The sequence below is a fragment of the Muscardinus avellanarius genome (assembly GCF_963383645.1).
Source record: "Muscardinus avellanarius genome assembly, chromosome: 9".
Classification (NCBI taxonomy): domain Eukaryota; kingdom Metazoa; phylum Chordata; class Mammalia; order Rodentia; family Gliridae; genus Muscardinus; species Muscardinus avellanarius.
Window position 1 is genome coordinate 108,793,065 of NC_137795.1, and position 23,950 is coordinate 108,817,014.

Consider the following 23,950-nt stretch of genomic DNA (forward strand, 5'->3'; position numbering starts at 1 on the left):
CGTGCCGGGGGGCGCGCACGCTGGGGGCTGGCCTGCCCGCGGCGCGGGGGAAAGTTGAGTTGGGAGAAGTTGGGAGCGGCGGGGGCGCGCCCCGGGGTGGGCACGGGGCCGTCGTCTGGAGCGCGCGAGGGCGTCGGGGGACCCGGAGAGACCCCGAGACCCCCGGGGCGCGAAATCCAGAGCCAGCGGGTAAACGGAGAGGCGGCGGCGGGGAGGGCCCGGCCGCGGAGGGAGGGAGGGGGAGGGAGAGGGAGGAACTCGGGACTCGAGCGGGAGGGAGTGCAGTGGAGGAAAGGGCGGAGATGGGCGCGGAGCGAGGTCTGGGAGAGGGATGGGGAGGCGGGCGGAGCGCGGGTCGGAACGGGGGTCCCTGCGGCGGCTGCGCGCCCCCTGCCCCCGGGAGCGGGTAGTCTCGGGGAGGCGCCGCCGCGGCTCTCCCCGTCCTGGGCGGGCTCCGGACGACCCCCGCCCCTGCGACTCCCCTGCGGCGCCCCCGGCCCCGTCGCGGGCGCCCAGCCTGGGGTTGCCCGGGCCTTCGCCCGCGACGTCGGGGCTGGGAGGCGGAGTCGAGAAAGGGGGGTGCTGGGTCAGGCTGGGACGGGGGCTCAGGCCGGAGGGAGCCACTGGGTGGGGATGGGGAAGACGAGCTTGGAGTTGGACCTGACCCTTGGGGGACCGCCTTGTTTGGGTAGGAAGCTCTGTGCTGGGTGTGGGGGTAGCGCTGCCTGAAGTCCGGGTCCACTTCATCCTCCCTCCTTTCCCCGTCCTCCCTACAGCCAAGAGCTGTGGAATGTACGAATTCGCTAGGGGAATAGTTAATGCCCAAGTGGGGGTCCAGGGTGCTAATCCCTTGGGCTGGGGGAGTCGTGCTAATCCTCTGGGCCGGTTGGGGCTGGTCCCCGGAATGTGCCCCCACCCGGATTATCGACACCGGTGCTCGGGACAGAAGCAGCTTTGTGTTCTCCGACGGCGGGGGAGGGGCGGGGGGCGGAGGGAGGGGGTGGTGGAGGAGCACCGCGAGGGCCAGGAGGTGGGGATGAGCACCTGCAGGGGCCGGGGCGCTCCCAGACCGCATCCCCTCCCAGGGACGCGCTCCCCCACACTGGCGGGCCCTGGCTGAAGGCCTGCTGAGGGGGAGGCCGAGAGCGGCCAGCCAGTTGCAGTGTCTGCCAGGACTGTGTCGCCAGCATCCTCGCCCAGGGCTGGCTCCCCCAACTTTATTTTTTGACCCCGTACCGACCCGTCTCACCCCCAGGTAGCCTTGAGTTGGACAACCCGCTACTTCCTAGTAACACATGGGAGCTATATAGTGTTACCTCCCGAGAGCCTCGGGTGCTGGCCTGTGCTCCCCCTCCTGGGAATGGGTACCCCATTTCACTGGTCTTCTCTGCCCCTGCCCCCAACACACAGTGTCGCCTGGGCGCCCTACAGTCACCCTCAGGAGGGCGGCAGCGCGGCGACTCAGATTTTCCTGGCTAGGGCGGGAGTGGGAGTGGGGGAGCGAGATGGGGACTGCCCCCAGGAGTGGGATTTCAGGGTCTCTGTGCCCACCCCCTGGAGGCGGAGGTCATGTGCCCCTCCCCCAGCATAAAGTACCGCCCGACCTGTCGGAGCCCACCGCTGCCTCCTGTTGAGCCCTTCGCCCCAGCTTGCTGCTTCTGCAGGCTGCACAGGCGGGGCCTGGCTTGGGGAGGGGGCACCCGCTCCCCGCGAGAGGCCCCCTGCCTGCAGTCTTGGGCACTCTCCAGAGTCCTTTCCCTCTCCTTCCCCGCTGCCCGGCCCCCTCCTCCACACCCCTCTGCTCCGCGGGTTTCTCCCTCCACCACCACACCCCTCTCTGGTCTCAGGCCCAGCTCGGCCCGGCTAGGTTCCCGTTGCTGCCCGGCCCTCCACTCCCTCACTCCCGGTCTCTCTTCTTTATCGCTCCTTCCCTGGCCTTCATCGCTGGCTCCCCAGGCTGGGCCTTGACTCCTTCCTCCCTCGCCTTTGCAGACTCCCCTTCTGCTATCTCCTGTTCCTCCCCTGCTCAGCCTCCGGGCCCTTGGCGGCCCCTTCACCTCGGCCTCTCCTCCCTCTCTCTTTGTTCTTCTCTTGTCTTCCTATAAATAACTCTCCTTTTCCTCTGGCCGCCTCCAAGGGCCACTCTGAGGCCCTTCGTAGCCTCGGAATCTGGGCGTCGGGTCCTTCCTCCCCTGGGCTGTGCGCCCTGCCCTCCTGGCCTCTGCTCTGGGATGGTGACCGGTCCTCTCCCCCGTCCAGGTTATGCCTCCGCCTTGTGGCCCTAAAAGCAGCAGCGACAGCGAGAAGGGCTAAGATTCGGCCATGAGCAGCGTCCCCCGGCGCCCCGCGTCGGGCGCAGACTCTTATCACACGGTGAGTAGCAGCAGCGCTGGGCGGCCACCGAGGCTCCGGCCCCAGGGTCCAGCCGGCTCGGGTGGGGGCGGTGTGCGCCGAAGCTTGGCAAAGGGGCTTTTGGTGGATTGGAGAGGTGCTGCCGTCTGCACCCTGCCCTGGCCCTGCCTGTGGGTGTACTGGAATGGGTGGAGTGGGGTCAGGCGGCCCCAGTTCCTGGGAATAGAGTTGAGGCTGTTCCCTGAAGACCCACGAGGGCCTGGGCAGGAACCTGAGAACCCCGGGTCTCACCCTTGACCCCCTCTGACCCCGCCGTAACAGGCGGAGGCGGTCTGACTGCACAGAGGAGGTGCGTGGCCGCCGCGGAGAAGTTTCCCCCAGCTCCGTGCGGCCACAGGGGTTTGGAGCCTGGAGCCGCCGGCTGGCCCCGCCCCCGGCCCCACGTGCTGCCCAGGCCCGCCCCTCCCGCCCCCCCCACGTGGCCACCGCCCCACAAGGCCCCCTCCTGATTTTCCTAAGAAGTCTAATGATTAACCCCAGTGCCACATTCAGCCTGGTTATTGGTCACTTTGGCCTGCGGGCACGTGACTGGGAAGGGACGCCGGCGAGTGCCCTCCCCCTCCTTCCCAGGTTCACCCCAGCCGGCCATGGACTTCCTCCTGCGGCCTCAGGTGCGAGGGGTCCTTGACCCCCTTCCCGCCCCGCGCCCCCTCCCCGCCTGCCCGCTTCTGCCCTCCCCCCAGGCCGTCTGTGGTGGGAGTGAGGCCCAGGCTTGGGGAAGTCCTCTGCAGCTGCGGGGATGGGCTGGGCAGCCTGGGCACAGACAGAGACTCCAGCCCTCTGACCCCGGCATCTTCTCTGGTCCAGGGTCCCTGCCAGCCGTAGCTGCTCCTGTTGCCCCCCTCCGCCTGTAGCCCCAAGACCCTCCCTTCCTCCCCGGCTCCTCCCCTGGCTCTTTCTTGCCCTAGGGCTGGCACTGCCCAGGAGGGGTCTGCATACCCCGCCCTTGGAGGTCCCGATGCCCTTCAGGTCCAGAAGCTCTTGAGCAAATATTTGGCGGCAGCCGTGCCTGGCTGGCAGGGGGTGGGCAGGGGGCTGGACCAAGGCTGCCAGCCGGGAGCAGGCCTTAGCCAGGCTGAGCCTTCTAGCCAGGCTGAGCTCGGGAAGCGCCTCAGTCCCGGTCTGCTGTGCTGCCGCTGGCTGGCCGCTCTGCTCCCGCAGGATGACTCAGGTGGGGGGTGGAGGTGGGGTGAGGGGCGTGGCCAGTCACCAAGGGGCCGACCTGCTGGGTGGGGGGTGCTTGCTCCCTTGAATGGGGGCTACCCTGAGCAGGCCAGGCGCAGGGGTCCTGTCCACTCAGACTCCAGGGCAGTTAGCTGGGGTGCCTCCAAAAGTTTCTTTTGGGGCTCAGCAGCTGAAAGGAGCTTCTTTACTTTCTGCCTGGTGAACTGTCCAGTTGATGATATACCCTGACCACCTCCCCCATCCCAGCCCATAGAAGGACTGGACACAGGGTTTCTGCTCAGATTTCCAGGGTGGCCCTTCCCTCTGCCCTGAGACTAGCTGTACAGACAGAGCCCAGACAGCTGGAAGCCCCAGGCACAGGCTGCCATGGGGATGGCGTCTTTGGCATTGGAACGGACAGCGGCTGGGGGAGACTGGGTCCTTGCATTCTACGCTGTATCTGCTGGGGGTGCTACCCTGCAGTTCAGGGGACAGTTGCTGGGGGCACTGGGTCCCTGGCATTGGCGGGCACAGCTGCTGGGGGTACTAGATCTCTGCCCTGAGCAGGGTGGGGCTTTGGGGCACAGTTCCCAGTGATCGCCTTTGTGTCCTCTTCCTCGCAGCCAGAGCCAGAGACCGTGGGCCCTGGGACGCCTGGGTTCCCTGAGCAGGAAGAAGACGAGCTTCACCGCACCCTGGGCGTTGAGCGGTTTGAAGAGATTCTCCAGGAAGCCGGGTCCCGCGGAGGGGAAGAGCCGGGCCGCAGCTATGGGGAAGAGGACTTTGAGTGTGAGGAGGCAGGCCTGACTGTCCCGTGGGGACGGGGCCAGGGTCCTGGGGGTGGGGGTGGGCACAGCGGGGTCCAGGTGGCAGGGGAGGGCTGCCCTGTTAGCCGGCCTCCACGCCCCTCCTCCCTGCAGACCACCGCCAGTCCTCCCACCACATCCACCACCCGCTGTCCACTCACCTGCCTCTGGATGCCCGCCGCCGCAAGGCCCCTCAGGGCCCGGGACGGAAGGCTCGCAAGCGCCCCGCAGCCTCCCCCACCGGGGAAACCCCCACCATTGAGGAGGGGGAGGAGGACGAGGACGAGCCCTGTGAGGCCGAGGGGGCCCGGGCGCTCACGCAGCCGTCCCCTGCCTCCACGCCATCTTCGGTGCAGGTGAGCTGAGTGGGCAGGTGGTGGCAGTGGCGGGGTGGTGGTGGTGTGCAGGGTCCAGCTGGCCTCACCTGCTCCCTTGACTTCCTGGTGTAGTTCTTCCTCCAAGAGGATGAAAGCACGGAACGAAAAGCAGAGAAGACCAGTCCATCTCCCCCTGCACTGCCCCACCAGGAGGCAGCTCCCCGGGTCACCAGAGGGGCCCAGACAGGGTGAGTGTGCCCCACGCCGCAGACGCTGGGGTGGGCCCAGCGTCTTGGACTCACCAGGCTCTGAATGTCACACCTGCCTCTTCCCAGCTGTGTGGACAGGTGACTGGGGCAGTCTGCGCCCTGGTCCCTCGTCCGTAAACTGAGCATCACGGGACCTTTCTCAGCCTCCGGTGGGAGGGATTACATGGAAGTGTGACTTAAGGCCCAAGTGCGGTTGAGCAGTCCAAACTGCCCCCACCCCACACCCTGGCAGTGGCTCAGGGACTGGGCTGTGGCCTGTTGGGGCCCCAGGGTTTGGAAGCAATAAGGGACCCCTTCTTACTCCTGGGAGGGGGTGCCAGTCCGCCCATTCGGAAGCCACGCATCACGTGAAGTACCTCTGGATCTTCAGCACTGTGTCCAGCAGCCAGGCTTGGGCAGCGTCGACCCCAGCGGGTGATGGGAGCTTAGGGACAGCCAGGGAAGGCTTCCTGGAGGAAATGCCTTTGAACAAGGTGTCAAGGTCATGCCTATCATGCACCTGCTGTTTTCTGGGTGCCAGGCAGCAGGAAGGGCTGCAGGAGTGAAGGGCACGGTGCCCCTTGGGGGAGTGAGGGCACAGGCTCGCTGGGAGGCAGGCTGGCCAGTGGCACTGGCAGCAGCAGGAGCCTCGGGGAAAGCCTGGCACCGGGGAGAGGAAGGGAGAAGTGGGCACGGTGCGCAGAGCCAGGGCACCGAGCCGCAGTGGGCCGGAAAGGCTTGGCAGCAGGTGCCATGTGGGCTCGGGGCCACAGAGGCTCTTCATGTTGGGAGAGAGGAGGACCATATGGCAGGGACTTTGGCACTAGCGTCGGCAGAGTACGGAGGGGGCAGGAGCTGGTTGCTGAAGGGCCTTGCAGGGGGCCCAGCCAGGCATGGCGGCTCACACCAAGTACCCCCAGTACTTGGGAGCCTGAGATAGGAGGATCGCAGGTTCAAAGCCACCCTCAGCAACTTAGTGAAACCCTGTTTCAAAATGAAAAGTAAAATAGGGCTGGGGATGTAGCGCAGAGATAAGATGTGCCTAAGTCCCATCTTTAGCACAAAAAAAGATACAAGGAACCCTGTGGATCTCTAGTCCTGCAATTAGGGGTGTGCCTGGGAGGCCAGAGGGGAAAGAGAAGGAATGCTAACTGCCACAAAGGGACGTGCAGGAACACCTGTCACGAGCCACACCTTGCATGGGGACTTTCCCCAAATTTCACCTCCCCAGCAGCACGGGAGGCTGGCCTCGGGCCTGGTCTGCTCCGGAGCTCATGTGCACATGGGCCTCGGGGTGGTCCCAAAGAGTGGGAGCTGGAGGGGGAGGGCCCACCTGGTCCCCATCCTGCGCTCGTATGGAGAAGGGGCTGGCTTCCGAGGCTCATGGCCGTTCTCTCTGCAGAGCCCCTATGGAGGAGGTGGTGCCCGCAGCCAGCGGCACAGCTGGAGGTGACGACGGGGGCGCCGCGGGGCGCCCTCTGACCAAAGCCCAGCCTGGGCATCGCAGCTACAACCTTCAGGAGAGAAGGCGCATCGGGAGCATGACTGGGGCAGAGCAGGCGCTGCTGCCCCGGGTCCCCACCGACGAGAGCGAGGCCCAGACGCTGGCCACGGCTGACCTTGATCTCATGAAGAGTGAGTGCCGGGGCCCGGGCAACCCAGTGCTGGTAAAGAAGGGCAAAGAGCTGGCGTGGTGGTGCACGCTTGTAATTCCAGCATCTGGGAGGCTGAGACAGGAGGATCAGGGTTCATGGCCAGCCTCAGCTACTGAGTAAGGCCCATTGCAACTTAGACCCTGTTTCAAAATATAGCGTAAAAAATAGGGTTAGGGGTGTAGCTCGGCTGTAGAAGGCCATTGGGTTCAATCCTCAGCACCACAAAAAATAAAAAGAAAAAAAAGAAGAAAGCAAGCTGGACACGGTGATGCATGCCTGTAATCCCAGTGCTTGGGAGGCTGAGACAGGAGGATCGCAGGCTCAAGGACAGCCTCAGCAAGTAGTGAGACTCGCCAGGTGTGGTGGCACAAGCTTGTAATCCCAGCATTTGAGAGGCTGAGACCAGAGGATCACAGTTCACAGACAGCCTCAGCTACTTAGTGAGGTCCTTTGCAACTTAGACCCTGTTTCATTCATTCATTTATTTATTTATTTATTTATTTATTTATTTATTTATTTATTTTGCGGGTCTGGGGATGGAACCCAGGGGCATTTGACCTCTGAGCTACAGCCCCTGCTCTATTTTTTTTTTTATTTTTTATTTTGAAACTGGGTCTCACTGAGTTGCAGAGGGCCTCACCAAGTACCTGAGGCTGTCCACAAACCACGATCCTCCAGGTCTCAGCCTCCCGAATGCTGGGATTACAAGCGTGCGCCACTACGCCCGGCTCCAGTGAGACCCTGTTTCAAAATAAAGAATAAAAAAAGGGACAGGGGTGTAACTCGGAGGTCCATTGCCCCTGGGTTCCATCCCCAGACCCTCAAAAAATACATATGTAAATAAATAAAAAGACTAAAAAATAGGGCAGGGGGTGTAGCTCGGAGATAGAATGCCCCTGGGTTTCATCCCTGGTACCACAAAAAAATAAAAATAAAAAAATAAACTCATCAACCTAGCGAGACCCTGTTTCAAAATAAAAATAAAATAGGACTGGGGATGTGGCTCAGATAGAATGCCCCTGGACTCAATCCTCAGTACCAAAGAAAAATGGAGAAAGAGGAAAGGGACGCACTTGGTCCTCTGCTCACTCCTAGGTCACCGGTTTGAGGACGTTCCTGGGGTACGGCGACACTTGGTGCGGAAGAATGCCAAGGGGTCGGCGCAGAGTGCCCGGGAGGGGCGGGAGCCTGGCCCCACGCCGCGGGCCCGACCCCGGGCCCCCCACAAGCCTCACGAGGTACTGTTTTCTGTTTCGTGGTCGTCCCTCGTCCCCCAGTCGGCCATTCAACTCCCAAGGTTGCCGCCCCGGTGGTGAAGGTGGTGTCGGGCATCTTGGAGCTGGGTGGCACGGCGTTGTGTTTGGATTCATGCCCGTGATATTGTGGACCTGTGCATCCGGCTAGAATCCACAGCTGGGGCCGTGCTGCACGTGGACCCTGGCCGTGTGCTGGCAAGCGGCGAGGAAGTCGGTGGGCGCTGCCCTCCTCTGCGTCCGGCAGGGGCCCGCTGGGCTGGCGGGGCGTGGTGGAGCACTGCGCTCCCTGCAAAGCCCAGTCACCTCTGTGCTCATTTGATCCGATGACCTTTGAAGGTGACAGCGCAGGTGGTGTCGGCCATAAACCAGGGTCTGTGACTTGGCCAAGGTCACTGAGTCACTGAAGACTCTGCCCGTCTTAGATGTCAGGTCTAAATGTTTTGTTTGCTTGTATTTAGGTACTGGGGATGGAACCCAGGGACATTGTAGCTCCGAGCTACACCCGTAGTCCTGTTTTTCATTCTTTATTTTGAAACAGGGTCTCACTGAGTTGCAGAGCCTCACAAATAGCTGAGGCTGGCCGCAAACCACAATCCTCCTGTCTCAGCCTCCCGAATGCTGGGATTACAAGTGTGCGCCACCATGCCCAGCCTGTTTTTTTTTTTTTTTTAAGCTGCTTTTTTTCTGGTATGGAATGAACTTAGAGGCTTCTACCGCTGACTTATACCCCCAGCCCTATTTTATTTTTTATTTTGAAGCAGGGTTTTCCTAAGTTGTTCAGGGCCTTGCTAAATTGCTGAGGCTGGCCTTGAACCTACGATCCTCCCTTCTCAGCCTCCCAGTTACTGGATTGCAGGTGTGTGCCACCACACCCGGCCTTTTTAAGCCTTTTTATTGAGGTATAACAGCCATGCAGTAAATAGCACCGGCACTAAGTGTCCAGCTCGGGCTCATTGTACCTGTAGCTCCTGGAGAGCCACTGCCTAGCTAGAGACCGTCCCCACCCTTGGCAGGTTCCTTCCTGCCCCCGCCCCGGCAGTGTCCCACAGAGGTGCCCATCCTGTCATTGGCCGTGAGTTTCACCAGTCCTTGGTGCATACAGATGCAATCATCCGGAGCCCCGGGGTTTTCCGCTAAGCGCGCGGTCCCGCAGCACGCTGACATTTCCCAGGCTCGCTCTTTAACCCAGTCCCAAAGCTGATGTGGTTGTTGTCATTTTACAGACAAGCGGTGCCCAGTCTCACACTGGTTGCACGCCCCCGGTCCCTGGGCCTCCTTGGGACTCAGGTGCCTGAGTTCTAGCCACTGTGCCCTGGGTAACTTGCCTCCCTAGATGCTGCTTGGCCAGGGGCGGATCCCAGACTGTCTCCGGCTTGGAACCTGGCAGCACCTTCTGGTCTTTCCCCAAGGTGTTCGTGGAGTTGAACGAGTTGCTGCTGGACAAAAACCAGGAGCCTCAGTGGCGAGAGACTGCCCGCTGGATCAAATTTGAGGAGGACGTGGAGGAGGAGACCGAGCGCTGGGGGAAGCCCCACGTGGCTTCTCTGTCCTTCCGCAGCCTCCTGGAGCTCCGTAGGACCCTGGCCCACGGTACCACGCTTCCCCTCCCCCTCTGTGCTGGCCGTGGGAGACTCCCTGCTGCTAGGCCCAGTGACTGAAGCTCTTATGTTTTGGGTGCTAAAATGTCTAAAATGTCTTTCTACCTCCAAGTTAGGCCCTAGCCCCCCTTTTTTGTGGTACTAGGGATGGAATCCAGGGGCATTTTACTTCTGAGCTATACCCCCAGCCCTAGTTTTTATTTTTTATTTTTTATTTTTTGCAGTACTGGGGATGGAACCCAGGGGCATTCTACCTCCGAGCTACACCCACAGCCCTATTTTTTATTCGTTATTTTGAAACAGGGTCTCACTGAGTCACAAAGGGCCGCACTAAGTAGCTGAGGCTGTCTGCAAACCACTATCCTCCTGTCTCAGCCTATTAAATGCTGGGATTACAAGCGTGTGCCACCACGCCTGGCTCCCTAGCCCTTTTTTGATTTTTGCAGTCCTGGGGATGGAACCCAGGTACATTCTACCTCTGAGTCACACCCCCAGCCCTATTTTTTATTCTTTAGTTTGAACAGGGTCTCACTGAGTTGTGGAAGGACTCACTAAGTAGCTGAGGCTGGCCATGAACCACAATCCTCTGATCTCAGCCTCCTGATCTCAGCCTCCAGAATGCTGGAATTACAAGCATGCGCCACCACGCCCAGCTCTGTTTTAATGTTGAAACAGTCTTGCTAAATTGCTAAGGCTGATCTCAAACTTATGATTCTCCTGTCTCAGCCTCCCAAGCACTGGGATTACAGGCAGCCATTACCACATGTGGCTTGCTAAACTGTCTTGAAACCATTTTGATGGAAAGCTACCTGGAATTCCTGATGGGGCTTTTAGTGCCTCAGGGAATCTGGGGTATGAGCACCTGTAAGGCTGTGTAAAGTTCATAAGTGACCAGCAGGCAGGACTCTCGGCCCTGTGGCTTCTGGTCTCCTCCTCCTGTTTGGTAATCACTCCTGGTTGTTCTGTGGAAGGCTTGTTTCTAAGCAACTGAGGACTGAGAAACCTGCTGTTAAAATTGTTTCCAAACTGAGAGTAAATAGGCTCTGAGTGAGGCTAGTGCTTCGGGGAAGGCCGAGTGCAGAGCTTTATCACTGGCCTTTGTCTTCTGTTTTGGCTGCTTAAGGGCCGCTCAGTCTCTTTACTGCTTGGTTCCTTGCTTTAAAGGTGACCTTGCCAGTCTGATAGCCTGGTTGCTTTTGTTTTTTTTCCTTTGGTGCTAGGGATTGAACCCAGGGGCATTCTACCTTTGGGCTACCCCTCAGCCCTGTTTCATTTTGATTTTGAAACAGGATCTCGCTAGGTTGATGAACTAAGGCTATCCTCTAACTTTCCCTCCTCTTGTCTCAGCCTCCCAAGTACTGGAATTACAGGCATGTGCCACCACACCCCCACTTGCTTGGTAGCTTTTCAAAGGCCTTACCAGCTGGGCATAGCTGCGCCCACTTGTAAACCCAGTACCTGGGAGGCTGAGACCAGAGGAGCGAATGTTTGAGGACAGCCTCCGCAAGTAGCGAGAGGCCCATCAACCTAGTGAGACCCTGTTTCCAAAGAAAAATAAGTCTGGGGCCATAGCTTGGAGGTAGCATGATGCCCCGGGGCTCAAGTCCCAGTAACAAACATACACACTTCCCAGTAAAACACACACACACACACACACACACACACACACACACACACACACACACACACGGACTTGCCATATCAAAGAGTTGAAAAGGGGCCATCAGGCTGCAGAAGCAGAAGGAAGTGGAGAAGCCAGGGTGAAGGGCGGCCTTCAGATGGCTGAAAGGCAGCCTCGAGGTCAAGACCACAGACCAGCCGTGGCACGATCCAGAGTATAGAACGAGGGTCCTCGAGGAATATTAGAGGCTCACTAGGAAAAGAGAACTTTTTTCTTTCCTGAGTAAGTTTTTTTTGTGTGTGTGTGTGGTATTAGGATGGAACCCAGGGGCATTCTACCTCTGAGCTATATGCCCAGCCCTGTTTTATATTCTTTATTTTGAAACAGGTCTCACTGAGTTGCAAAGGGCCTCACTAAGTAGCTGAGCCTGTCTGCAAACTGTGATTCTCCTGTCTCAGCCTCCTGAATGCTGGTATTAAAAACCATCACGCCCAACTTCTGAGTAAATTTTTTTTGTGTGTGTGGTACTGGGGATTGAACCCAGGGGTATTCTACCTCCGAGCTATGCTCCCAGCCCTATTTTTTCTTCTTTATTTTGAAACAGGGCATCACTGAGTTGCAGAGGGCCTCACTAAGTAGCTGAGGCTGGCTGCGACCTCCTATCTCAGCCTCCTAAAAACTGGGATTACAAGCATGCGCAGTACCACTGTGCCCTTGGGATTGCAATTGTGTGACACCACACCCTGCTTCTTTTTTTTTTTTTTTTTTTGCAGGTCTAGGGATGGAACCCAGGGCCATTTTACCTCAGAGCTACACCCCCAGCCCTATTTTTTATTCTTTATTTTGAAACAGGGTCTCACTGAGTTGTGGAAGGCCTCACTAAATAGCTGAGGCTATTTGCAAATCGAGATCTTCCAGTCTCAGCCTCCCGAATGCTGGGATTACAAGCGTGGGCTACCACACCCGGCCACCCTGCTTATTTTATTTTTTTATTTTTTTTATTTTTTTGGTGGTACTAGGGGTGGAACCCAGAGGCTTTCTACCTCTGGGCTATACTCCCAGACCTATTTTATATTTTATTTGGAAACAGGGTCTCACTAAGTTGCTGAGAGCCCTCACTAAGTAGCTGAGGCTGGCTTCAAACCTACATGATCCTCCTGTCTCAGCCTCCCAAGCGCGGGGATTACAAGCGTGCGCCACCACGCCTGGCTTCACCCTGCTTATTTTAAATAGGAACTCTGTGTGTGTGTGTGTGTGTGTGTGTGTGTGTGTGTGTGTGTGTGTGTGTGTGTGTGTGTGTGTTGGGGGTGCTGGGGATTTGAACCCAATGGCATTCTACCTCCAAGTTACACCCCAGCCCTATTTTATTTTTTATTTGGAAACAGGATCTGCTGAGTTACTGAGCGCCTCGCTAAATTGCTGAGGCAGACTTTGAATCTGTGATCCTCCTGTGTCAGCCTCCCAAGTACTGGGATTACAGGCATGCCCCACTGCGTCCGGCTAGAGAAAGAATTGCAAAGAAGGCTTAGCCCAAGTGGCTGGCCTAGTGACCCCAGGGAGGCTGCCGCTCCCAGGAAGAGGCGTCCCTTAACTGAGTCAGGCGTCCATCGTAGGCCTCCTGTGGTCCTGAGGCGATGGAGTGGGAGGAGGGGTCAGAGAGGAAGAGGTACAGGCTTCAAGGGCAGAGCCGGAACTCAAGCCTGGTGGTCAGTTTGCAGGCTGGTGCCCTGACCCCTGGAGCACACGCCCTGGGACCCCTCCCACCCCTAGCTGTCCCCATGGTTCCACCTCCCACAGTTGTCTCTTGCTGGGATGAGGAACCTCCCTGCCGTCCTGATTGCAGGGGCCGTGCTCCTGGACCTGGACCAGCAGACCCTTCCTGGAGTGGCCCACCAGGTGGTAGAGCAGATGGTCATCTCTGACCAGATCAAGGCTGAGGACAGAGCCAACGTGCTACGGGCCCTTCTGCTGAAACACAGGTTGGTCCAGCCCTGCAGGACGAGGGACCCCGGGCATGCCGCTCACCGGCCCCATCTCCTCCCTCACTCAAGCCTCACCCGTCCTCACTCACCCCCGCTTCCCCCAGCCACCCGAGCGACGAGAAGGACTTCTCCTTCCCCCGCAACATCTCAGCTGGCTCCCTGGGCTCCCTGCTGGGGCATCACCACGCCCAGGGGGCCGAGAGTGACCCCCACGTCACTGAACCTCTCATCGGCGGTGTCCCTGAGACCCGGCTGGAGGTGGATCGAGAGGTGAGGAGAACAGGCCCCATATGAGTCTGGTGGAGACCTCAAGGAGGTCCAGGCGGGACGTGCAGGGGGCGGGGACTGGGCCAGGCTCCATTCTGTGACCCCGTTCCAGCGTGAGCTGCCAGCTCCGGCCCCACCAGCCGGCATCACCCGCTCCAAGTCCAAGCACGAGCTGAAGCTGTTGGAGAAGATCCCCGAGAATGCCGAGGCCACGGTGGTCCTCGTTGGTACGTGCGTGGGTCTTGGGCGGGGTCGGGGGCCCCTGCAGCTGGGCCTTGGGGCCCCTCCCGGCCAGGGCCCCCTGGGCTCCTGCTGCCTGCCCTCGCCCACGACGGCCCCTTGCTCCAGGCTGCGTGGAGTTCCTCGCCCGGCCCACCATGGCCTTCGTGCGGCTGCGGGAGGCCGTGGAGCTGGACGCAGTGCTGGAGGTGCCGGTGCCCGTGCGCTTCCTCTTCCTCCTGCTGGGCCCCAGCAGTGCCAACATGGACTACCACGAGATCGGCCGCTCCATCTCCACACTTATGTCTGACAAGGTTAGCAGCCCCTGCCCCCTGGCCCCTCCACCTAGAGCCACCCCGGCCCCAGGCCAGCTCGGCGCCAGCGTCTCCGTCCCCCACCCCAACTCCCGTCCTGCTTTGGCAGCAATTCCACGAGGCGGCCTACCTGGCGGATGAGCGGGAGGACCTGCTGACCGCCATCAACGCCTTCCTGGACTGCAGCGTGGTGCTGCCCCCCTCGGAGGTGCAGGGCGAGGAGCTGCTGCGCTCTGTGGCCCACTTCCAGCGCCAGATGCTGAAGAAGCGGGAGGAGCAGGGCCGGCTGCTGCCCCCTGGGGCCGGGCTGGAGCCCAAGTCAGCCCAGGATAAGGGTACGCCCATGTAGGCCAGAGGAGGGCTCCCTGGGGTGGGAGGGCCCTCGCAGGCGCCCTGACGGAGGCCTGGGTTGCAGCGCTCCTGCAGATGGTGGAGGCAGCTGGCGCGGCAGACGACGACCCTCTGCGGCGGACCGGCCGGCCCTTTGGTGGGCTGATTCGCGACGTGCGGCGCCGCTACCCCCACTACCTGAGCGACTTCCGAGACGCGCTGGACCCCCAGTGTCTGGCCGCTGTCATCTTCATCTACTTCGCCGCTCTATCCCCGGCCATCACCTTCGGAGGCCTTCTGGGTGAGGAGAGGCTTGGGGTGGGATGGGGTCTCCAGGGCTGCTGACATGAGCTGGCTCCTGCACCCCCAGGAGAGAAGACACAGGATCTGATAGGGGTGTCGGAGCTGATCATGTCCACGGCGATCCAGGGTGTCATCTTCTGCCTGCTGGGGGCCCAGCCACTCCTGGTGATCGGCTTCTCAGGGCCCCTGTTGGTGTTTGAGGAGGCCTTCTTCACAGTAAGGGCCCTTCCTGTCCTGTCCCAGCTGCCCCTCTTCCTGAGGCCCCGACGCCCCGGCTCGGGTCTGACGCTCCGCTCCCCGCCCAGTTCTGCAGCAGCAATGAGCTGGAGTACCTGGTGGGCCGCGTGTGGATCGGCTTCTGGCTGGTGCTTCTGGCCCTGCTCATGGTGGCCCTGGAGGGCAGCTTCCTGGTCCGATTCGTCTCCCGCTTCACCCAGGAGATCTTCGCCTTCCTCATCTCCCTCATCTTCATCTACGAGACCTTCTACAAGCTGGTCAAGGTGGGCAGTCCCGAGCTTCCTGGCTCTTGGCTCTCCCTTCTGGACCGGAGGCCAGGCTGGCCCCAGGTGTTTCCTGGGCGTGTAGTCCATGGCTGCCACAGACCCGGGCTTGTTCTTTCCCTGCTCCTTTCCCGGATTCCCACCATACGTACAGCTCTCAGGTCAGCCTTTCAGAAACATTTTGCCAGGTGTGGTAGTGCGCACCTGTAATCCCAGTACTTGGGAGGCTGAGATGGGAGGATCACAGGTTTGAGGCCAGCTTCAGCAATTTAGCGAAGGTCTCAGGAACTGAGTGAGACCCTGTTTCAAAACGAAAAATAAAATGGAGCCAGATGTAGTGGCAGATGCTTGTAATCCCAGGACTTGGGAGGTTGAGCCGGGAGGATCACAGATTCGTGGCCAGCCTCAGCTACTTAGTGAGGCCTCCACAACTTATTGAAACCCCGTTTCAGAATAAAAAATAGGACTGGGGGTGTATCTTGGAGGTAGAATGTCCCTGGGTTCCATCCCTAAAATAGGGTCAAGGGTGTAGTCTGGAAGTAGGAATCCCTGGGTTCAATCTCTGGTACTCCCCCAGAAAAGTATATAAGCACCTATTTTTTAATTACAGAGCACATGCTTTTCATTAAAAGGTTTGTTTATTACCTTTACGGGACTGGGGATTGAACATGGGGGTATTCTACCTCCACCCCCCCCCTTTTTTTTTTGGTGGTACTGGCGATGAAACCCAGGGGCATTTACCTCCGTGCTACACCCCCAGCCCTATTTTTTATTCTTTATTTTAAAACAGGGTCTGAGTTGCAAAGAGCCTCACTAAGTAGCTGAGGCTGTCCGTGACCCAAGATCCTCAGCCTCCCAAATGCTGGGATTACAAGCGTGCACCACCACGCCCAGCTTCTGTTTTATTTTTTATTTGGATTCAAGATCTTGCTAAGTTGCCGAGGCTAGTCTCAAACCTGCAATCCCCCTATTTTAGCCTCCCAAGTCCTGGGATTACAGGTATGCATCCCTGGGCCTCACTTTTCAAGATGCTGAGAGATCCAGGAGTGTAGAATAGGGAGGGCTCAGAAGGGACAGTTAGAGTCTGGCCCCAGAGCCATGTGACGGGCTTGGGAGGCGCCACCCCTGGTCCTCTTGCTCGTCCTCCTCCCGTCCCCGGGAGCCCCTCTTTGGCCTGGCAGGTACCACACGCCACAGCTGCCTTCTGCCTTAGCTAGTCCTTTGGCCCTCTTCCTCTTGTTTTTAGTACTGGGGATTGAATCCAGGGGCATTCGACCTCCGAGGTATACCCCCAGCCCTATGTTACTTTTACTTGGAAACAGGGTCTTACTAGGTTGATGAGAGTCTCACTACTTGCTAGGGCTGTTCTCACACCTGCGATCCTCCTGCCTCGGCCTCCCAAGTCCTGGGATTACAAGTAGGCGCCTCCACGCCCTGCTCTTTGGCCCCCTCAGTCCCACATAGCCCTGTGCTCATGGCTGGTCCTCTCTGTCTTTTTCTTAATCCAACAAGAGAAGTTCCCTGAAGGCAGAATGGCCTCTCCTGCCGGCTCTAGCCCCTAGCATCAGAGACCAGTTGTCGCTCCCAGTTTATTGATTTATTTATTTACTTGCTTACTTATTGCAGTACTGGGGATGGAACCCAGGGGCACTCTACCTCTGAGCGACACCCCCAGCCTTTTTTTTGGGTAGGGGGCTGCTGGGGGTGGAACCCAGGGGCTTTCTACCTCCGGGCTATACTCCCAGACCTATTTTTAGACCTTATTTGGAAACAGGGTCTCACTAAGTTGCCAAGAGCCTCACTAAGTAGCTGAGGCTGGCTTCGAACCTGTGCGATCCTCCTGTCTCAGCCTCCCAAGCGCGGGGATTACAAGCGTGCGCCACCACACCCAGCTTATTTTTTTTATTCTTTTATTTTTGAAACAGGGTCTCAGTGAGTTGCGAAGGGCCTCACCAAGTAGCTGAGGCTGTAGACGAACTGCGATCCTCCGGTCTCAGCCTCCCGAATGCTGGGATCACAAGCATGCCCACTGTGCCCGGCTTCTCCCAGTTTAACCCGTGGGATCTTTTGTGCTCCCTTCTCCCCAGATCTTCCAAGAGCATCCCCTGCATGGCTGTTCAGTCTCCAACAGCTCCGAGGCAGACCGTGGAGACAATGCCACCTGGGCCAGGGGAGCGGCCATGCTGGGGCCAGGCAACGGGAGCTTGGCCAGGAATTCCGGGCAGGGGAGGCCCCGGGGCCAGCCCAACACAGCCCTGCTGTCTCTGGTGCTCATGGCTGGCACCTTCTTCATTGCCTTCTTCCTGCGGAAATTTAAGAACAGCCGGTTCTTCCCCGGCCGGGTGCGTGGACTCACGGGCCAGAGGGAGCTGGGGATGGGAAGGGGCCACGGCCAGTGCGGGGCTGTGCAGGTAGGCAGCTCTGAGCCTGGCGCTTGCCCTTTCAGATCCGGCGAGTGATTGGGGACTTCGGGGTGCCCATCGCCATCCTCATCATGGTGCTCGTGGATTACAGTATTGAGGACACTTACACCCAGGTGAGGTGTGCACAGCAGCAAGGCGCTGCCTGGTGTGGGGCAGCTGCTGGCGCCCTGGGGTCTGGGTGTCCGCGTTGGCCCTGGTGTGCCAGGTGCACCCACTCTCCCGTGACCCCGCACTGTCTCTACCCTGCAGAAGCTGAGCGTGCCCAGTGGGTTCTCGGTGACAGCCCCAGACAAGCGGGGCTGGGTCATCAACCCCTTGGGGGAGAAGCAGCCCTTCCCGGTGTGGATGATGGCCGCCAGCCTGCTGCCTGCCATCCTGGTCTTTATCCTCATCTTCATGGAGACGCAGATCACCACGTACGTGGTCCCAGCCGAGGGGCTGTCGCGAGGCCCGAGTCCCCAGCCAGGACATGCACAGGAATCACCAGTGTGTTGGGGAAGGGAGCCCAGGCACCTTGGGGGGCCCTGAAGGCCATGCTGGCCCAAGTCTTATTTTGTAGGCAGCAGAAAATGTCACTGAGATCGGCCAGGGTCCTCAGTGGGCCAGCCTGGCAGGGCATGCGAGGCACTCTCCTGCAGGACGAGGATAGCTCCCCGAAGGGATCCTCATCCCGGAGTGGTCAGGGGCCAGCGGGGGTCATGGGAAGGCACGGGGCCTCAGCTGCGCCTCTCCCCAGGCTCATCATCTCCAAGAAGGAGCGGATGCTGCAGAAGGGCTCCGGCTTCCACCTGGATCTGCTGCTCATCGTGGCCATGGGCGGCATCTGTGCCCTCTTCGGCCTGCCCTGGCTGGCGGCCGCCACCGTCCGCTCGGTCACTCACGCCAACGCCCTCACTGTCATGAGCAAGGCCGTGGCACCTGGGGACAAGCCCAAGATTCAGGAGGTCAAGGAGCAGCGGGTGACGGGGCTGCTGGTGGCCCTGCTCGTGGGTACGCTGCCTCGTCTGTGCCCTTCCTCATGGGTCCCTGGGCCCAGGAGGAAGACCTGGGGCCGACCTTGTCTCTCCCCACAGGCCTCTCCATAGTCATTGGGGACCTGCTCCGGCAGATCCCACTGGCCGTGCTCTTTGGGATTTTCCTGTACATGGGAGTCACGTCTCTCAATGGAATCCAGTTCTACGAGCGGTTGCACCTGCTGCTCATGCCACCCAAACACCACCCGGATGTCACCTACGTCAAGAAGGTGAGTTTCCTGCCGCCGGGCGTGCAGGCACACGCTTGTAATCCCAGGACTTGGGAGGGTGAGACAGGATGATCCCAAGTTTGTGGCCAGACTCAGCTACTAGGCCTTCTGCAACTTAGTGAGACCCTGTTTTAAGATTAAAAAAAAATAATAAGTAGAGCTGGGATGTAGCTCAGAGGTAGAAGGCGCCTGGTTCAGTCCCCAGTTCCGCAACATAAAAAGGTGAGTCCCGAGCGGACACGGTGGCACACTGTTGTAATCCCAGTACTTGGGAGGCTGAGACAGGAGGATCACAGGTTTGCGGCCAGGCTCAGAAGCTTGTGAGGTCCTCTGCAGCTTAGTGAGACCCTGTTTCAAAATAATTAAATGGGCTGGGGTATAGCTTGGAGGTAGAATGCCCCTGGGTTCAATCCCCAGTACTGCAGAAGTAATAAAATAAAGAAACGTGTTGAGTCCGGAGCCTCTGCCCCTCCTGCTGTACTAGGTCAGCTGCTCTCCCCCCACACACACACACACTGTCCCCACCTCCTGTCAGTGGAGAGCAGGGCCCTGAAAGCTCGGGAGTGCTGAAAGCATGGGAGGCACTCCCGAGCCCTCTGAAGAGAGAAAGGAGTGTGGTCTGTCCTGTCCTCTGGAGAAGCGGGGCCCACCTCGTCTCCTCCCACAGGTCCGGACCCTGCGGATGCACCTGTTCACAGCCCTGCAGCTGCTCTGCCTGGCCCTGCTCTGGGCCGTCATGTCCACAGCAGCCTCCCTGGCCTTCCCCTTCATCCTCATCCTCACGGTGCCTCTGCGTATGGTGGTGCTCACCCGCATCTTCACCGACCGAGAGATGAAATGTGTAAGACCCTGATACCTGGCCCTGCACCTCCCAGCCCTCATTCCCTGGTTCTAGAAGCCCACCCTGCCCTTTCTCCCACAGCTGGATGCTAATGAGGCGGAGCCAGTGTTTGACGAGCGTGAGGGCGTGGACGAGTACAACGAAATGCCCATGCCGGTGTAGCCGCTGCCCGGAGGGACGGCTGGCCGAGCGAGCGAGTGCGCGCGGCTGATGAGGGCGCAGGGGCTGGCGGACGGGTCTCCTCCTTGCCCCTCCCGGTTTTTATTTAAGTGAATAATTTAAAAGCCCCCTTGTCCCCACCCCCTGCAGTAAAGTGCTTCGGCCCCCACCTAGCCCTAGCGTTGTCTCTTGGTGGAGGGGAACCCAGGGACAAGAGGTGGGGAGCAGCCCTGCCCCCGGCCCAGAAATGAGGCTCACCATAGGGAAGGAAAAGGGACTTTAATGAAAAACCCAAACACAGGGAGTCAAAGTGCAAATTGTCCACCCCCCCATAGGGGGGCCACCCTGAGCCCCAGAGCCCCCCTCACCCCCCTTCAGGCCCCCAGTGCAGGCCCAAGGTCTGGAGCTTCTGCCTCAGATAGCTCTTGAGCTGGGGCAGGCCTCTCTGGGACTCCAGTTCCTCGAAGGGCAGCTGCGGGGAGAGGACAGTGGGTTACTGGCAGGCGGGCAAGAGGGTGCGGGTGGGGCAGGGCGGGCCTCTCACCGGCAGGAGCTGGTAGCCCATCAGGCCCAGGTGGCGCTCCCTCAGTGCCCGGGAGCCCAGCAGCACTCTGCCATCGCGGCAGAAGTGCCAGCGTTCACGCAGCATCAGCACCACCCTGGAGGGGAGTGGGCATAGGTCAGGGGTGCTGCTGACCAGGAGCCAGGAACCACCCCCCACCCCCACTCCCTTACCTCTGGGAAGGGTCTTGTGTCGTGGGGTTAGAGGCACCGTGGCCCTGTGGGCAGGACCGTGGTGGGTAAGGTAGGAAGGGGTCTTGGGTCCTCACGGGAAGCACGGCGCCCGAGCTGCTGGCACACAGCAGGAAGTCTGCAGGGAAGGGTTAGGGCCTCAGCTCTGCTCAGCTCCACCGCTGGGCAGCTGCCCACCCACAGCTCACCTGTGCAGTAGCCCGGAGGCACAGTCAGGTCCTGGCGGTATTTCTCCTCCCCCAGCAGCTGGCGGAGCCCCTCGGCCACTATGTCCTTGTGACTGAGGAAGGACAGGCCCCAGGGTGTCACCCCAGCCTGCAGAGCACCCTCACCCCTGGCAAATGCTGCCTCTGTCACGAGGCACACAGCGGCTCAGGGCGTCCATGGTGGCCCCGGTGTCGCACTGTCTCCTCGCCCTCCCCTGCCCCAGGGTGCCCGCCCACCTGTACTTGCAGCGGGCACGGTCGGTGATGAGTGGCTGTGGAAAGATGGGCACTTGCTGCCTTCGGGGAAGGCGGGGCCCCCGGTATCCTGGGAGCTCCAGCTCCACGGCCGTGTCAAGCAGGGAGAGGTAGCGTCGCACGATCAGAGCATGAGGGGTGCCTGTGGCGAGGTGGGGACTAGGGCACATTGGGCCACCAGTCCCTGGGAGCTGCCCTGCCCTCAGCCCCCAGCCGTCCTTCTGCATACCACTGACGTGCTTGATGAAGCCAGGGGAGAAGATGAAGTGCAGGGCTCTGAAGGGCAGGCGCTGCAGCTGGCACAGCGACATCAAGATGTTGACGGTGGCCAGGGGCGCCACGCCTGCCTCCCGAGCCAGGATCCGCTCAAGGCAGGGCAAAAACTGCTGCTCCAGGGGCAGGTAGTTCAGCCGCCCAAAGGGCAGGACCAGCTTCTGTACTACCTGTCGAGGAGCACAGTGTGTCACCCCGCAGGAGGCGCGGCTCCAGCATCCTCAGGCTGTCAGGAAAAAGCAGCCCTCTACCGTGGCATACTCGCCGACTCAACGACTGAAGCAGTGTCTGGAGCCCAAGGGCTCCGTACTAGACAAGCAGGAACGTGGCTGTGGGGGCCAGCGTGAAGAGCGGGGCAGGTGCTAACGGTGCTTTGGACAACAGAGCTCTGGACTCCGTGCTGGTTATGGGAGCCACACAAGCCACAGCAAGGGTGTTAGATTTGTGGACGCCCCAGGCATAGGGCAGAGTGGCCTAGCTGGTGTGTCTCTGCAGGAGGAAGAGGCCATCACGCCAGACAGAAGGCTGGGCTTGACCGGCTGCTGAGGATGCCCTACCTGGGAGCTCTGGGGGCAAGCCCACCTTGCTGTTGAGCTGGGCTTCCTGGACCACCAGGAAGCGGGCAATGGCTTCCAGAAGCTGGGGCTCTCGCAACCGGTGCCGGGCCAGGTGCTGGGCCAATAGCACCATCACATGAGGAGTCAGTTCCTCTGGCCCCGCCTCTGTGAAGAACAGCCCATCACCCTGGGCCCTCAGGCCAGACTTCCACTGGACTAGGTTGCACGTCAGCCCAGACGGCTTGGCCCCATCTCCTCAACCCCTGCCCTCCATTTGCCTTTAACCCTCCAGCACCTGCCAGGCTGCTGATCAGATGCTGCCGAGGATACCGCAGGAAACGGGGGCAGCTGAGAGCAGCTTCCAGCCTTTGCCCGCCACGGAGGGCAGGCTGCAGAGGGGGAGGGGGCTTTGGAGGGAGCCGAACCCTTCGCTCCTGCTCCAGAGTGCGCACCAGGGGCCCATCTGATGGAAAGCCTGAGAGGGGCAAAGGCAAGCGGGGTGAGAGCTGTGGTCTTCTAATCATGGCGTGAGTCCCTGTCTCTCCATTTCCTGAGCAGCAAGGTGTGCTGGGCCCGAAGTGGAAACACTGGAGAAATGTGGACATGTGTTAGAACAGTCTGCGAGGAAAGTTTATATGAAGGTAGCACGTGGGGCAGCTTCCTGAAACACGGCGTTGAGGCTGGAATGGGTGCTGTTTGACTCAGGATGCCTGCTGCGGACATGGGAGAGGCAGTGGCGAGCGTGCCTGGGAATGTGCCACCCCTGAGCAAAGCGGTTCCCTCTCTCTTTCTCTGAACACCCGTCCCCCAGCACCCTCCTCACCAAGTAAGACTGCAAGGTGCAGACACACATGGATGGTGTGAATGTCAAAGGAGGGGCAGTTTCGGATGATGAGTTGACTCAAGTCCTGCAGTGTGGCCTGCTCCACAGGAGGGGGCCTCGGCTGAGACCTCAAGAGCTGGCCCAGGCGACGAAGTGTCACGGGGTAGTGGTGGGCGCGCACCTTGGTGGGGTTCTGGCCCAGCCAGCGCAGCAGTTCCCCAGGACTCCTCGCCTGTTCCAGAAGCCGCTGCAGGCCTTGCACAGGACCCGCATGGGGGCCTCCTCCAAGAGGCCGGTCCCCCAACTTGCTGGGCCCCCAACAGCAGGGCTGTACTGGCGGGAGCAGCAGCAGGCCAGACAGCCGAGCAGGGGAGGCCTGGGCAGAGAGCAGGACTCGAAGCATGGAGCTGGGTGGCGGAGACCCTGAGGGTGGCCCAGAAAAGGGGGTGAGGTTTCCTCCACGGGGGCAAAGGCCTGCTGTCTGCTCCTTACCTCACTCCCCATCCAAGGGCCCCGGTCTAGAGCAACCCTAGAGGCTGCTCTGTTCTCTTCCCCACCCTGCCCCTCTCCTTTTCCACTCCCTGAAACAGCAGAGCTAATCGTCAGCGCGCTCTGCGCTGCGCTTACACAAAGCAACTCCACATGCACTCTCTCCTCCGACATCGCGTACGCCGAGGCGGCGCGGGGCTGGCATTACCTCATTTCACAGGTGGGGAGACCCAGGGCCAGCGGGACGAAGAGGTTCCGCTATGCCCGAGGTCATCCACAGGTGGGTGGTCGCGCCCAGCTCGCAGCCCGGGGCCGGCGATGCGCCCTCCCGGCCGGCCACCTCCCCTCGCGCAGGCGGCGGCGGCGGCAGGAGGGCGGACGCGGGCTCCGCAGCGGGCAGGCTGGTGCCATGCTGGGCGCTCCCACTTACCAGCTGCGTGACCTTGGGCGAGCGGCTTCGCCTCTCGGCCTAAGTCTCCCCACCCGGGAAAAGAGAACTCGGCGCCCGACTCGCAGGCGCACGGGCCGGCCGCGCAGCTCTGCGAAGGTCGGCGATGTCGGGCCCCGCTCCCGCCCGGCCGGCCGCCGCTGACGCCAGCTCCCGCCGCCCTCCCGGCCCGCCCCGCAGGCGCCACCCTACATGACTCCCCGGGCCCCGCGCAGGCTGCTCCCTCAGTCGGTCTCGGGGCCCGGGAGCCGGGCTCCCCCCGCGGCCTCCTCATCGGCGGGACACCGGGTCCGCCATCTTCCCAGCAGCCCCGGGCTCACTGCCCGCACGCCAATCCCAGCGCCGCGCTCGGCCAGCTGAGACGTGGCTCCCGGCAGGCACTGCGAGCCGGGCGCCGCGGGCCCGCCCCTCGCGTCCCGGAAGTGCGCGCGGCGCGGAGGCGGGGCCATTGGGCGAGGGGCGGGGCCTCGTAGAAGCCTGAAGCCCGT

The 23,950-nt window shown here is 60.6% G+C and overlaps 2 protein-coding genes across 6 annotated transcripts; one reads left to right on the top strand and one right to left on the bottom strand.

Annotated features, from left to right (window-relative positions):
- Window positions 1-2,322: 2,322 nt before the first annotated feature.
- On the top strand, window positions 2,323-19,661 carry SLC4A2 (solute carrier family 4 member 2; the record flags this gene model as incomplete). 3 transcript variants are annotated; one of them, XM_080701566.1, is made up of 22 exons in its annotated part: window positions 2,323-2,373; window positions 4,200-4,365; window positions 4,497-4,738; window positions 4,832-4,947; window positions 6,350-6,582; window positions 7,698-7,840; window positions 9,268-9,448; window positions 12,921-13,056; window positions 13,164-13,329; window positions 13,439-13,553; window positions 13,675-13,859; window positions 13,969-14,194; window positions 14,275-14,490; window positions 14,560-14,708; window positions 14,798-14,992; window positions 17,080-17,334; window positions 17,439-17,528; window positions 17,665-17,831; window positions 18,152-18,405; window positions 18,489-18,658; window positions 19,326-19,499; window positions 19,581-19,661. In XM_080701566.1, the coding sequence occupies 22 exons, from the start codon at window positions 2,323-2,325 to the stop codon at window positions 19,659-19,661; spliced, it is 3,711 nt and encodes a 1,236-aa protein (XP_080557692.1). The 3 variants fall into 3 exon arrangements, with proteins under 3 accessions (XP_080557692.1, XP_080557693.1, XP_080557694.1); XM_080701567.1 differs by having other exon boundaries at window positions 13,164-13,317; XM_080701568.1 differs by lacking the exon at window positions 2,323-2,373 and adding an exon at window positions 2,940-3,023.
- Window positions 19,662-20,022: 361 nt separating this feature from the next.
- Window positions 20,023-23,736, bottom strand: FASTK (Fas activated serine/threonine kinase; the record flags this gene model as incomplete). 3 transcript variants are annotated; one of them, XM_080701658.1, is made up of 10 exons in its annotated part: window positions 20,023-20,130; window positions 20,203-20,317; window positions 20,394-20,529; window positions 20,600-20,691; window positions 20,855-21,014; window positions 21,102-21,315; window positions 21,728-21,867; window positions 22,079-22,177; window positions 22,526-22,948; window positions 23,655-23,736. In XM_080701658.1, 10 exons carry the CDS (start codon window positions 23,734-23,736, stop codon window positions 20,023-20,025), a joined length of 1,569 nt encoding a protein of 522 aa, XP_080557784.1. The 3 variants fall into 3 exon arrangements, with proteins under 3 accessions (XP_080557784.1, XP_080557783.1, XP_080557785.1); XM_080701657.1 differs by having other exon boundaries at window positions 21,998-22,177; XM_080701659.1 differs by lacking the exon at window positions 22,526-22,948 and having other exon boundaries at window positions 21,998-22,177.
- Between the last annotated feature and the right edge of the window lie 214 nt (window positions 23,737-23,950).